Source organism: Drosophila innubila (assembly GCF_004354385.1).
Source record: "Drosophila innubila isolate TH190305 chromosome 3L unlocalized genomic scaffold, UK_Dinn_1.0 0_D_3L, whole genome shotgun sequence".
Taxonomy (NCBI): domain Eukaryota; kingdom Metazoa; phylum Arthropoda; class Insecta; order Diptera; family Drosophilidae; genus Drosophila; species Drosophila innubila.
In genome coordinates, this window is record NW_022995376.1 from 14,910,758 (window position 1) to 14,926,892 (window position 16,135).

Genomic DNA, 16,135 nt, shown 5'->3' on the forward strand with positions numbered 1-16,135 from the left:
CTTAGCCCCCCTCTACATTCCCTTTTCTACAAGTTGTACTCGTTTCTTGTCATTTGCATGGGCCACACTTCACTTAGCCACTTCAGTTCGCCCAACAACTGCGTCGCTCTTCATTCAAGATACGAATACGCTTTGAGCCATCAGAATAAGCTGAAGAAGAAGATGAAGATGAAGAAGCTGAAACTTCATTAGGGCCAAAATATGCATCGTTAGTTCTTTTGACTGAAGAGATCTACTTTGTATCTCATGCGATATACACATTTGACTTTTGTTTTTTGGATCGTAGATAGAAAAGCATTAATTTATTTAAATTCGTGTCTGTATTTCTTATAATACATTTTATAATATTTTACCTGCAAACAAATAAATATGTATAAATATTAAATTTATATTTTTAGCATAAAAATCTTAATGATAATAAATTCAATTTAATGTGAAATTTCTATGCCTATGTCAATGTCTAAAAATAAATTAATATCTGTATTAATATCTGATACACTTCACTCTACATTCCGTAGAGTACTTTTATTAATTTACACACTTTGTCGATTTGTAATACAAGCACTAGGAAGAGACTTCACAGATTAGAATCCGGTGCACCATATTGAAGGACTGCTTGCCGCAATCCCTTGCAGCCTGTGCACTGGACATTGAGGAGGGCCTGTTCCAGGATCTGAGAGGTTTTTCCCTGATCCAGAGTACGTTGCTCGAGACGCAGCTCTTGTTGCAGGCAATCGGCCAGCTCTTCACGTCCAAAGGGTCGATAGTTGATGATGGTCATGTCCACGGGGAGTTGCTGCAGTAGCTCAAACTGTTGCCAGTAGTATTCCATCTCCAGATTGAAGATGTACACGACGAGCACAGTCTGGTTAACTGCCGCATTGAGGTCTCCTTCCCGTTCCAGCAACAACTTGTTGTAGATGGGCACAATGCCGTAATCACAGGTGGACAGATTGTCAATGATTATCAGATTCTGTCCGCAGTCGGACAGATGCTCCACAAAGTTGCGTATCATGTGGAACTTGTGGACTCCATCTGGCACATAGGTACTCCACGAATACGTGTGGACATTCTCCTGCCAGGGAAACTGCTGCCTGAGTCCCATTGTCGTCAGAGTTTTCCCTACGCCGGGTGGACCGAGTAAGGCGACAGATTTAAAATTTCTAGGACTTTTCACGACTCGCTCTAAGCGTGCCAGAGCGTGCTCCTGGTTTAGCACCTGCCTGGAAATCTGTCGAAAGATTCGCTTCGTGTCCAACTCTTGATTGCAGTAGAAGGCACGAGCTGTTTCCTCTCGAGAAGCTCCCGGCTTTCCGCTCACTCCAAACAGACCGAGCATGCCGAGCCACAGAGATTGCAGCGTACCTCCTGCCACTGACACCTGGGTCAGATCATTGTCCAAGGTCAGCTCCAAGCAGTGGAACCACAGCACTCCCAACACTGTCGCAGCACCCGTCACAATCATCAGACCCTGCATGATATTTGCTTGTTGAGCGCTCCTCAACTGCTCCCGGTACGGCCGACAACGGGTCTTTTGCAGGATTCCCCGTTTCCTGGCATCCGCCAGATCAGCAGAGTGTCCGGGATGCAGAGTACCTTCAAATGGCATTTCCTGATGCATTCTCCACGAACCTCTTCGCATGATCAAGTCTTTTACAAATTAACAACAGATTAATACTTATAAAATTTATCTTTGAGTTACCAAAAGGCTTTAAAGTAAATTTTGTGGATTTAAATGAATGGAGTTAGTTTAAAAAAAATATTTATTTTAAATTTTTGACTATGACAGTGCTTTGTATATCAGAGTATTATTAATCATAAATTCAATTCATGTATATTTGCTGAGTGTATTTTGGAGCAAGTCTGTATAGCGCTTTAGTTAAGAATTTAAGTTACCTCAAAACTTACTTTAAACGTATGAATTTCCACTTTAAATACTCTTAAACGAATGCTTAAATAAAATTTGTCTTTTTTCTCCTTTTTTTTTATTAATTATCATATAAATTATATTGGAGCTTGAATCTCGGAGGACCTGCAAAAAATGTACTCAAATACTTAAAATTTTTTTCCTTTTGATTATATTTTATTTGTACTTTTTTTGACTGCAAATAATGATACGCTTTGTTAAAGAAACTCCACATGAATTCAAATAGTGTCTGCGGTTATTTTCTAGTCTCTCAAAGCGTTACTTCGCTGGCATTAAAAGCGCTTACTCATCATTATCAGACAGCAGTCATCAACGAGCAGTCATCAGCTGTTTTCAGAGGAGCACCGTGGTAAACAGATAGAGAGGAGAAGAGAGGGAGAGAGAGAGAGAGAGAGAGAGAGACAGACATTACCATTAGGCCGACAATTAAGTTTAGACTTGCGCGGAAAGCCGGCAGCCAACAGCGAACAGTCAACAGCCAAGAGGCAAGTGGCAAGTGGCAAGAGGAGAGACGAGAGACGAGAGAGGAGAGAGGCAAGAGGCAAGAGACAGCAACTGGGCCACTCTTTGAAAGCAGCTAAAAGATCAGGCGATCGTGATTACCAAACAAACTGAACAACTGAACAATCAGGCAGCCAAAGAGACGACCGGTCTGGCCAGACGCAAGAGCCCAGTTCGAGATACAAGAGAGGAGGTGAGTTGAGGCGGATATAGGTATATAAGTATATACAGTGTATGAGCCATTTGTGCGCTTGGCAACAAACATGGCTCAAAAGACAACAAAACACTTCAATTCGTAGTCGTGTAATAGACCAAATTGAGAAAAACCTTTAACTAAGCAAACTTGATTGTTCAAGTCGCATTGTAAATGCTCTAAATTAGGCAGAAGAAATTCTATATATTTAGTATTTTTTGGTTTTAAATTTTTTTAAGAATTTTCCCAAAGATTTTCTTAAAGAAATATCAATTCTTTATTAGTTTATTCCAAGCGAATTAAAATATAGATAACCTAAGACAGACATTCATATGCAATTATTTCTGTATAGGTAAATAGTACATTTCTTAAAATTTTGGTTAAATCAAACTAATATGGTGAGATAATTTAAGTATTAATCAGAAATGAAAATTTTTGTCGAGTCTAAGATAAAAGTAAATAATAGATTACAATAATATTTTTGTGTACATGTCAAAATACTTATGACAGCACTATGCGAATGGCCAAAGAAAGAGCATGCGGATAGACAAAAGATCTGCTGAATATGCTGACAGTTGGACAGATAGACAGTTGGACAGATAGATGGATAGGCAGTGAGACAGATAGATAGAGAGACAGACGGACAGACAGACAGACATACAGACCGACAGTTAGACAGACAGAGACACTTGTTTTGAGCGCAGAGGCCCGTAACGGTTTCTCGAAAATCAAGTTGGGCGACTTGCAAAAGTGTCTTTCATAAATCAGTCAACGGTCTGGCTAACAGCGTCAGCTGTCAGCCGGAGATCATTTTTGGTCGCTTGGGTTCAGCTTTGGGTTCGGTAATTATGTCTCTACTCGTTTGAGTACACTCAGACGATATGTGTGTCATTATGATCCAAGACACAGACAGAAAGACTAAAGACTTGGTAGACTTGTCGGCTCTCTAGGGTAAAAGTTTGTTGGCCCTCAACATTTGGCTGACTTTCCGTTTTGGCCATATTTGATTTGACGCTTTAGCTCTGCTGCTGCTGCTGCTGCTGCTGTTGCCAAGCGATTCGAAGCAGACCAACTGCAACGGCTGAGTCAGCGTTTTTAATTGTTGCCAAAAGCGGAAAAGTTTTGCAAGTGAAAAGTAGGCAATGAAATACTCATTTGGAAAATTTCCAATCAGCTAACGAAATTAACTAAAAAACTCAGTGCGAAAGCATTGCCAATCCAGACTTTAAAAGATTTAATTTCATTTATTAACTGCGTAACATTTCCAATAAATAAATTAAATATAAAATGTCATTATAATGATATCCTTGACGTACTTGGACTTAACAGAAATAGTATGATTCAAACGGGTATGTCTTAGACTATACTGGACGTATAGCTATACGTGGCTTATGAGGTTAACAAAAATTTTTTTTGTTGTTAACTATTTGGTATACCGAATTAATATAGAGACCAATTAATGATCGAGACGATATTCCGCATGAAAATCGGTCAAGTTTTGGCAAAGTTATACATGTTTATGTGTTTGGGTATGTCTAAGCCTATACCTGACGTATAGCTATACGTTGCTTATGAGGTTAACAAAAATTTTTTTTGTTGTTAGCTACTTTTGTATACCGAATTAATATAGAGACCAAATAATGATCAAGACGATATTCCGCATGAAAATCGGTCAAGTTTTGGCAAAGTTATACATGTTTATGTGTTTGGGTATGTCTAAGCCTATACTGGACGTATAGCTATACGTTGCTTATGAGGTTAACAAAAATTTTTTTTTTGTTAACTATTTTGTACACCGAATTAATATAGAGACCAAATAATGATCGACACGATATTCCGCATGAAAATCGGTCAAGTTTTGGCAAAGTTATACATGTTTATGTGTTTGGGTATGTCTAAGCCTATACTGGACAGCTATACGTTGCTTATGAGGTTAACAAAAATTTTTTTGTTGTTAACTATTTTGTATACCGAATTAATATAGAGACCAAATAATGATCGAGACGATATTCCGCATGAAAATCGGTCAAGTTTTGGCAAAGTTATACATGTTTATGTGTTTGGGTATGTCTAAGCCTATACCTGACGTATAGCTATACGTTGCTTATGAGGTTAACAAAAATTTTTTTTGTTGTTAACTATTTTGTATACCGAATTAATATAGAGACCAAATAATGATCGAGACGATATTCCGCATGAAAATCGGTCAAGTTTTGGCAAAGTTATACATGTTTATGTGTTTGGGTATGTCTAAGCCTATACCTGACGTATAGCTGTACGTTGCTTATGAGGTTAACAAAATTTTTTTTGTTGTTAACTATTTTGTATACCGAATTAATATAGAGACCAAATAATGATCGAGACGATATTCCGCATGAAAATCGGTCAAGTTTTGGCAAAGTTATACATGTGTATGTGTTTGGGTATGTCTAAGCCTATACCTGACGTATAGCTATACGTTGCTTATGAGGGTTAACAAAATTTTTTTTTGTTAGCTACTTTGTATACCGAATTAATATAGAGACCAAATAATGATCGGGACGATATTCCGCATGAAAATCGGTCAAGTTTTGGCAAAGTTATACATGTTTATGTGTTTGGGTATGTCTAAGCCTATACTTTACGTATAGCTATACGTTGCTTATGAGGTTAAAAAAATTTTTTTTTGTTGTTATTTATTTTGTATACCGAATTAATATAGAGACCAAATAATGATCGAGACGATATTCCGCATGAAAATCGGTCAAGTTTTGGCAAAGTTATACATGTTTATGTGTTTGGGTATGTCTAAGCCTATACCTGACGTATAGCTAAGCTAAGCTATACGTTGCTTATGAGGTTAACAAAAATTATTTTTGTTGTTAACTATTTTGTATACCGAATTAATATAGAGACCAAATAATGATCGAGACGATATTCCGCATGAAAATCGGTCAAGTTTTGGCAAAGTTATACATGTTTATGTGTTTGGGTATGTCTAAGCCTATACTGGACGTATATACGTTGCTTATGAGGTTAACAAAATTTTTTTTGTTGTTAGCTACTTTGTATACCGAATTAATATAGAGACCAAATAATGATCGAGACGATATTCCGCATGAAAATCGGTCAAGTTTTGGCAAAGTTATACATGTTTATGTGTTTGGGTATGTCTAAGCCTATACTGGACGTATAGCTATACGTTGCTTATGAGGTTAACAAAAATTTTTTTTGTTGTTAACTATTTTGTATACCGAATTAATATAGAGACCAAATAATGATCGAGACGATATTCCGCATGAAAATCGGTCAAGTTTTGGCAAAGTTATACATGTTTATGTGTTTGGGTATGTCTAAGCCTATACCTGACGTATAGCTATACGTTGCTTATGAGTTTAACAAAAATTTTTTTTGTTGTTAGCTACTTTTGTATACCGAATTAATATAGAGACCAAATAATGATCAGGACGATATTCCGCATGAAAATCGGTCAAGTTTTGGCAAAGTTATACATGTTTATGTGTTTGGGTATGTCTAAGCCTATACTGGACGTATAGCTATACGTTGCTTATGAGGTTAACAAAATTTTTTTTTGTTGTTAGCTACTTTTGTATACCGAATTAATATAGAGACCAAATAATGATCGAGACGATATTCCGCATGAAAATCGGTCAAGTTTTGGCAAAGTTATACATGTTTATGTGTTTGGGTATGTCTAAGCCTATACTGGACGTATAGCTATACGTTGCTTATGAGGTTAACAAAATTTTTTTGTTAACTATTTTGTATACCAATTAATATAGAGACCAAATAATGATCAGACGATATTCCGCATGAAAATCGGTCAAGTTTTGGCAAAGTTATACATGTTTATGTGTTTGGGTATGTCTAAGCCTATACCTGACGTATAGCTATACGTTGCTTATGAGGTTAACAAAAATTTTTTTGTTGTTAACTATTATGTATACCGAATTAATATAGAGACCAAATAATGATCGAGACGATATTCCGCATGAAAATCGGTCAAGTTTTGGCAAAGTTATACATGTTTATGTGTTTGGGTATGTCTAAGCCTATACCTGACGTATAGCTATACGTTGCTTATGACGTTAACAAAATTTAATACAGAGACCAAATAATGATCGAGACGATATTCCGCATGAAAATCGGTCAAGTTTTGGCAAAGTTATACATGTTTATGTGTTTGGGTATGTCTAAGCCTATACTGGACGTATAGCTATACGTTGCTTATGAGGTTAACAAAAATTTTTTTGTTGTTAGCTACTTTTATACCGAATTAATATAGAGACCAAATAATGATCGAGACGATATTCCGCATGAAAATCGGTCAAGTTTTGGCAAAGTTATACATGTTTATGTGTATGGGCATGTCTAAGCCTATACCTGACGTATAGCTATACGTTGCTTATGAGGTTAACAAAATTTTTTTTTGTTGTTAGCTACTTTTGTATACCGAATTAATATAGAGACCAAATAATGATCGGGACGACATTCCGCATGAAAATCGGTCAAGTTTTGGCAAAGTTATACATGTTTATGTGTTTGGGTATGTCTAAGCCTATACCTGACGTATAGCTATACGTTGCTTATGAGGTTAACAAAATTTTTTTTTGTTGTTAGCTACTTTTGTATACCGAATTAATATAGAGACCAAATAATGACCGAGACGATATTCCGCATGAAAATCGGTCAAGTTTTGGCAAGTTATACATGTTTATGTGTTTGGGTATGTCTAAGCCTATACTGGACGTATAGCTATACGTTGCTTATGAGGTTAACAAAAATTTTTTTTTTGTTAGCTACTTTTGTATACCGAATTAATATAGAGACCAAATAATGATCGAGACGATATTCCGCATGAAAATCGGTCAAGTTTTGGCAAAGTTATACATGTTTATGTGTTTGGGTATGTCTAAGCCTATACATTATGTATAGCTATCAGAGAGCTGCAACGGGTATGTTCGAGTATGATTGAGCACCAGAGCGACAAGTTCGATCAAATCAACTCAGAGACTCGGTAGCAACGGGTTCGATCGAGTCACGGGTCTCTTTGTTTACGATCGAGTCGCGGGTATGATTTTTTTTGCTTTCGAACAATTCGGGTAGAGTGGCGTTGGAGTCATACGATCTGATTTGATTGTGATTGTTTGTGAGCGTTCGTTTCGATCCGATCACGTTCGAGTAGCAATGATCGAAATGATTTTTGAGCGTTTGTGAGCATTCGTTTCGATTGAGTCACGAGTTATGATCGAACTGTCTGACTGATTTGATTTGATTGTGATTGTTCGAGTACGATCGAAAACGACAATGTTGATTTTGTATTTTTTTCCTGCTTCTTCTTCTAAGTAAAAGTGCGCATATATTATATGTACATACATTTATATTTATGTAATTATATTATATTTATGTAAATGCATATTTATATGAACGCAATTATGTACACACATTTTATTAAAACTATTATTTATAATTTATTTATTTATTATTAATAATTTATTTAGTTTTAAATATTTTTTTATTTATTTAATGTCAACTTAGAATAGATTATAAAATATAAAATAAAATGATGAAAAATGTCTGTTAAAAATTTAAATTTTAAATTAAAAGTAAAATTAAAAAATTAAATTAATTAAAATTATAAAAGTATAATTTATTTTAAATAATTTAAAGTTTGATAGTTTTTCCAGTCTTTAAAAAAATTAAAATAGTATTATTTTATTATGGGAATGTGTAATTGCATGTATGTATGTATATACATATGTACATATGAACGTATGTATACGCAGCCCGTAATTAATTTTACAATAAACGTCTTAAGCATAAATACTATTGCATTTATAAATATATTTACGCGCATAAATACATATATGTATGTAATTGCAAGCGCAAACGCTGCCACGTGCGTGCTCTGCCTCGCACATTTTCTGAACGAGTCAACTCGAGTATGACTCGATGATTGATCCGATCGTTTGAACAAAACGGGTATGAATCAAATCAAATCAACCAGCAAGTTCGATCATGACTCGTGACTCGATCGAAACGAACGCTCACAAACGCTCAAAAAATCATTTCGATCATTGCTACTCGAACGTGATTGGATCGAAACGAACGCTCACAAACGATCAGCATGATTGCGGACGATTTGATTCGAACTGACCGTTCGAATCAAACGCTCAGTTCGAACGATCCGCTCCGATCGCTTGAACAAAGTGAAAAAATCACAACGAGTCCGAGTCAATGTTCGAGTCTGATCGAACATCTCTTACCCGTTGCAGTTCTCTGTTCTGAACGAGTCAACTCGAGTATGACTCGGCGATTGATCCGATCGTTTGAACAAAACGGGTATGAATCAAATCAAATCAACCAGCAAGTTCGATCATGACTCGTGACTCGATCGAAACGAACGCTCACAAACGCTCAAAAATCCGTTCGAATCAAACTCTCAGTTCGAACGATCCGCTCCGATCGCTTGAACAAAGTGAAAAAATCACAACGAGTACGAGTCAATGTTCGAGTCTGATCGAACATCTCTTACCCGTTGCAGTTCTCTGTTCTGAACGAGTCAACTCGAGTATGACTCGGCGATTGATCCGATCGTTTGAACAAAACGGGTATGAATCAAATCAAATCAACCAGCAAGTTCGATCATGACTCGTGACTCGATCGAAACGAACGCTCACAAACGCTCAAAAATCATTTCGATCATTGCTACTCGAACGTGATTGGATCGAAACGAACGCTCACAAACGATCAGCATGATTGCGGACGATTTGATTCGAATTGACCGTTCGAATCAAACGCTCAGTTCGAACGATCCGCTCCGATCGCTTGAACAAAGTAAAAAAATCACAACGAGTACGAGTCAATGTTCGAGTCTGATCGAACATCTCTTACCCGTTGCAGTTCCCTGTTCTGAACGAGTCAACTCGAGTATGACTCGGCGATTGATCCGATCGTTTGAACAAAACGGGTATGAATCAAATCAAATCAACCAGCAAGTTCGATCATGACTCGTGACTCGATCGAAACGAACGCTCAAAAATCATTTCGATCATTGCTACTCGAACGTGATTGGATCGAAACGAACGCTCACAAACGAACAGCATGATTGCGGACGATTTGATTCGAACTGACCGTTCGAATCAAACTCTCAGTTCGAACGATCCGCTCCGATCGCTTGAACAAAGTGAAAAAATCACAACGAGTACGAGTCAATGTTCGAGTCTGATCGAACATCTCTTACCCGTTGCAGTTCTCTGATAGCTATACGTTGCTTATGAGGTTAACAAAAATTTTTTTGGTTGTTAACTATTTTGTATACCGAATTAATATAGAGACCAAATAATGATCGGGACGATATTCCGCATGAAAATCGGTCAAGTTTTGGCAAAGTTATACATGTTTATGTGTATGGGCATGTCTAAGCCTATACCTGACGTATAGCTATACGTTGCTTATGAGGTTAACAAACATTTTTTTTGTTGTTAGCTACTTTTGTATACCGAATTAATATAGAGACCAAATAATGATCGAGACGATATTCCGCATGAAAATCGGTCAAGTTTTGGCAAAGTTATACATGTTTATGTGTTTGGGTATGTCTAAGCCTATACCTGACGTATAGCTATACGTTGCTTATGAGGTTAACAAAAATTTTTTTTGTTGTTAACTATTTTGTATACCGAATTAATATAGAGACCAAATAATGATCGAGACGATATTCCGCATGAAAATCGGTCAAGTTTTGGCAAAGTTATACATGTTTATGTGTATGGGCATGTCTAAGCCTATACCTGACGTATAGCTATACGTTGCTTATGAGGTTAACAAAAAATTTTTCTTGTTGTTAGCTACTTTTGTACACCGAATTAATATAGAGACCAAATAATGATCGAGACGATATTCCGCATGAAAATCGGTCAGGTTTTAGCAAAGTTATACATGTTTATGTGTTTGGGTATGTCTAAGCCTATACCTGACGTATAGCTATACGTTGCTTATGAGGTTAACAAAAATTTTTTCTTGTTGTTAGCTACTTTTGTATACCGAATTAATATAGAGACCAAATAATGATCGAGACGATATTCCGCATGAAAATCGGTCAGGTTTTAGCAAAGTTATACATGTTTATGTGTTTGGGTATGTCTAAGCCTATACTGGACGTATAGCTATACGTTGCTTATGAGGTTAACAAAAAATAACAGCCTATTTATTTTATATTTACCCATTTTCTATCAAGTCTTACTTTTTGTAGCTACTTACTTACATTTTTATTATTTTTGAGCTATAATAACAGCATATCAGAATTAAGCTAATAACCACCTAATGGATATTATATAAAAAGCATACCCATTAATTTACTTATTTTTAATTTTTACAGGGTGTAATCTGGAACATATATTTTCTGCTTAATGTCAATAATCGTCGGCTAGAAGAAAGAGTGCTTCTTGAGACTGGCGAATTGCAGTTTATTGAACAGGAACCTGAACGTGTTTGTGCCGACGGTTTGACGGGTTGAGTACGTGTATCTGCAAGATACAGATACACGCGAGTACGCAGCTCATTATTTCAGGCTCGACAACAATAACAACAGCGACAGAGGCAGCGGCAGCGACAGCGTCTGCTGTCAGTTGCAACTTCAATTGAAACGCATTTAATTAGTTTGTGCCTAATTTATGCTGCCATCGACAACAACATCAACGTTCAACATCAGCGTGCAACAACGTAGCTGTCATCTGGCAATCTGCTACTGCTGATACCCTAACCGAGGGTATAATAAATTTATAAAGATAGAAATTGTAAGCTGAAAATAGAAAACTGATAAATAGCTCCAGCTTACTCTTAAATTATTTAAATTTTAGCTTATAGGGTATTCAAGCTTCGGCTAGCTATAGTTAAATTGTTATTTCTTTGCTGTTATCTATTTTATGACAGACATTAGGCGAACATTAGAGCAAATCAACGAATGGCGATGACAGTTACGAGTCTGTCGATTGGCTTAAATACAAAATGATTAAAGACGAAGTGCATTGGTATGTGCTCAATGGCCGGACTTATAGGTCAGTACTACAAGCTGGCATTTGCCTTTTGGCCCGTCTCGGTTTGACTTGGCCTGGCCTGGGCTGGCCTGGCCTGAACTGGCCCGGGGCCCATCATAAGTTGCGCCCTCGCCAAAGACGTTTCAATTAATTGAATTAACGAACGTGCTTCGAACGCCTTCCAATTGACGTTGTGGCATTTGTTAAATTGTTTAAAGAATGACATAGAACAGAAATCAACAACAGCAATTTTAACAGAAAGAGACAGAGATTGTGAGAGAAAGAGAGGCAGAACAGAAGATGTGGGTGTCTTTTGCTTTACTTATTTTGATAGCATTGTAAGGCTTCTCAGTAAAATCTACTGAATGCGTTTCTATGATTAACTTTCATTTGATGAAATATTTTCATTTCGGTTGTCGTTATTCCTACAATGCTTCCATCTCATCCCTCCCTTATAATAGGGCATTCTATAATACGGCTTCGCAGTTACCCCTCGTCAGACTTGAGGCCGGTTTGACCGTTTGACGCTGTTGCTAACCGAGCTGAGGTCATGGGCTTGATATTTTTCCATTTTCCCGTTTTCCCCTCTTGGTTATTCCATTGCTAAAATGATGTGTCGTATGCTAGCAAGTCTTTCAATAATTGTTATAAAGCTTATCAAGTTTATCTTAGCTAATCCTCAACCTTTTCAACTGAAGTATCTTTCGCTTTGTCGGACTTATTTTATTCAACAAATTCTAGTCGGTATTCAAAATGATTTTTATACGATTTTCTCTATAATCTTTATTATTTGACTACTTAATAAATATAATAACAGCTTCTGTAATAGTTAAAGCAAGTAATGAATAAACTTAAAGTTTCTCTCTGTTACATATGTATACATACGAGTGAAAAGAGTGGTACAAGTTACAAAATAAAACTATCGGGCAATTATTAAAATTTAGTAAAACAGGCTCATTTATCAGCTACATATATCAAATTTTTTTTAATCTTTTTTCAACTAGTGATAAAAAATATTGTATATTAACATTTTGATAAGTATCGATTATTTACATTTTACTATTTTTCTACATAAGAATGATCGTTTATGACTTCTTAGTACTCTAATCAAATAAGTCATGACATTAACATTTAATCATAAATCATACTATATTAAATCAAAAACTAACACACTCGACTATTTAGATTTTCAGACTTTTGCTTATGTATAAATAAGAGCTTAAAACCATCGCATATTATTATTATTATTATTGAAAAGTTAGAACAGTTTACAAAACTAAGACTAACTTATGAGGTATAGCACTGGCGGCGTGGCCTTCGGCTATATTGTTTGTACATGTTTACATTCTTATTTTGTAGTTACATGTATTCTTAATGCTATTTGTTTGTTATATACATAAGTACATTTGTTTTAGATTATGTGGTATGTGTTGGATTTCTTTAAAAAGAGTATAATTTTGTTCATATTTTCTGGGCCAAGGAGAAGATTTAGTGGTTAGAGTTATTAAATATGTTTTGTCTTGTACTGTCTAGTGTTGGGCATGTGTTTAGTAGGTGTTCTATGGTAATTTTGTTGTTGTCGTTGCATAATGGGCAGGATAGTGGTAGGTTAATATCTAGATAGTGCTGATGTGTGAGTTTTGTGTGGCCTAGGCGGAGTCTAATAATTTTAATTTGGTCAGGTCTGTTGAGTTTATGTGGTGTACTGAAGTAGTTCCCTATGTGTATGTTGCTTGAGTTTATGTTCTTGTAAAACCATCGCATAATTTATAGACCTTATTTGAAATTCTGAAACTATAAACTAAACGGCATGACTCATCCAAAGTTTACCTGCTCTTTTAGGCAACCAGGTGAATTTTGCTTATCGACGATGCAATTAAATCTATGAAAACCACAACAAACTTGCAACAGTATTATTATATTATGACGACTCTTTAACGTGATGAAGGGGACATTGGAGCTGGAGGAATACTCTCGTTTTGTGCGGCGATATCGCCACATGTTGATCTTTAAGCTCTTTTTTTATTATTATTATTATGAAAAATGCAAAAAACAACAAAAGAGAGCAAAAGAGAGGAAAAAAAGAGACAAGCGGGTAGCTTTGGAACTGGCTCAACTGGTTCTCCTCATTGGCTTTTGAGGAATATTTGAGGCCAGGCCAGGCCACTACCGGAGTTACACCTACTCCCGCTGGCGAGCTGTGGACTTGGATTAAAGCTTCAGCTCAAGTTGTTGTCGTTCTTCTTGTCGTTGTCGTTGTTGTTGTTCTCGTTGTTGTTGTTGTTGCTGTTGTCGTTGCTGTTGCCTCTGCGGGGTGTGCTCTATGTTGTTTACGTTTAGCGTTGTTTCCTTCATTCCACGCTCGTTTGTTTTGATTTTTCAAAAAGGTTGGGCCAGAAAAAAAAATATATAAAAAATGAAAAAAATAGAGAAAGAAAAAACTGGATGCCCTTGTTTGTTTGTACACGGTTCGGTCTTTAAATGTTTGGTCTTTGTCGTCGCCTCTCTTTTGCTCTACCTCCATTTGCCTTTCTAACCCTCTCTCTCTCTCTCTGTCTCTCTATCGCTCTCTCGGTCCAAAAGAGACCTTTAGCTAGGCTTTGCATTATTATTATTTTTTATTTCAAGTTGCCATTGTTGTTGTTCTTTGTGCCACAAAAGCAAAACAATTTTTTTTCGTTCATTCTTTCAATAATTCTTCTATTTGTTGCTGATGTTGTTGTCTAGCGCATTGTACTCATATGATTTGGGATAGAGTTCATGTTCAGTTTCGGATTCGGATTTGGATTCGGATTCAGATACGAGGATTCGTTGCCTGGACTTTGACGTAATAAGTTTGAGTGCCGCTTTGTCTATCAACTAGTTACCCAATTGCTGAGAACCCCATCAAGGGATCTGTCAAAGGCACAGTTGCCCTTCTGTTTATTTTGTATATTTTGCTCTTGTTGCTTTGTTGTTGTTTTGTTTTCTCCTTTTGCTAATTAAGATTCATGATGGGTTAATCTGTGGCTGGGCTTTGGCCAGTGCCAAGTTAACTAGTCAGTCAGCTGCCTTTTTCAGTTGACGATGGTTTTCTATTTTATGCTTGTCAGTTTGCTACACTCGAAGAAAATTATCGTAGGGTTGATAAACGTGAATAAATTATCATTAACTTAACAAGCGTTCCTTGAATTTAAATTTTACATTATAATAAATTACATTAGACTTTGGTAAATTTAATGTAATATTCTTATAGAAAATATTTAAAAATGAGTTAAAACAAGAATCATAAATCTTCTTTACAGAAAAAAAAATTTTTTGTTAAATAATATTGAATTAAAAAAAAATCAATGAAAGATTTCTGTTCATAATATTCTTATGCAAATATTTTCTTAAATAGACGTAAAAAAAAACGCATTAAAAAAAAAATTGTTTATAAAAGTAAGCTTTAAATTCAAGAAACTAGAACCTAGAATAAAGTCGATTGCATATGCTGGGAATAATCTTTGGCTTGGTTGACCCGACTCCACCTTAAATGGAATTAAGTTTTTATCTCTTGTTTCACATTTCATGAGTGTCAACAATGGGAACTGAAATTTGTTATTATCTAATTGTCTGTTGTTTCTACTACTTATGCGGACCACGCAGCTCCCTACCACATTTGCCTCCTGGGAGTTGTTGGGGCATCGCTGTTGTTCCCATTTCTGTTGCTGTTGCTGTTGTCGTTTCTGATGTTGCCCCAATCCGCCCCAATGACTAACCGCCACCGCGGGAGCTGCAAACAGAAATAATAAACACCAACAAGTGTCGTAAAAACAAATTAACGGCGCACAAGCAAACACTTGTTCCCTCTGAAGTCGCCCAACCCCTAGCAGCCCCCCGCATCCCCTGCCCCTTTTAATGCAACGGCAGCCCCTAAGTTTTAAATGAGCAAACATTATTTTAATTTATTGCATCGCATGGCAAACCCCACTACACTAATCCCAACAACAATAACAACAACGAAGGCTACACCATTTGGTCTCAGTCTCCCAGTTTCCCAGTTTCCCAGTCTCGCATTCTCTCAGTCCCTCCCCTCCCCTTAAAATCCCCACAGCATAGATGCCTTGTTACCCCTATACTCCCTCGTTGCTTGTTCCCACATTTTCATCTGCAACTCAATAAAAGGGGGGCGTGGCAAACTGGGCGCAGCTTAACAGATTTCCCCATGGGTCTACAATTGAGCACTTCTCATATTTTCGATTTGCAAGAGAACTCGCTGGGAAAAGGGGAGTAGATTTGGGGGAAGGGTAGATGGAACAGCTCTAAAGTGAAGCTACTTAAGTGAAAAATGATATTTTTTAACATTTGCAACTATTGATTTCTTAACAATAATATTTACTAAATGTTTCTTCATTTTCCAGAATCAAGAGTCAAAGTCACCCTTATTAAAAATTAACCATCAAATTAGATTTCGAACTACAGTTAGAGTCTTACATATTAATATTTTAGGTAGCC

General features: G+C 36.5%; 1 protein-coding gene across 1 annotated transcript; it reads right to left on the reverse strand.

The window, feature by feature from the left end:
- Window positions 1-483: 483 nt before the first annotated feature.
- Window positions 484-1,679, reverse strand: LOC117787379. The gene has a single exon (XM_034625888.1). It carries the CDS (start codon window positions 1,640-1,642, stop codon window positions 578-580), a length of 1,065 nt encoding a protein of 354 aa, XP_034481779.1. The 5' UTR covers window positions 1,643-1,679; the 3' UTR covers window positions 484-577.
- Window positions 1,680-16,135: the final 14,456 nt, after the last annotated feature.

Excerpts from the sequence above, each read along its gene's own strand:
- LOC117787379 (XM_034625888.1), bottom strand. The coding sequence starts at position 1,642 with ATGCGAAGAGGTTCGTGGAGAATGCATCAGGAAATGCCATTTGAAGGT.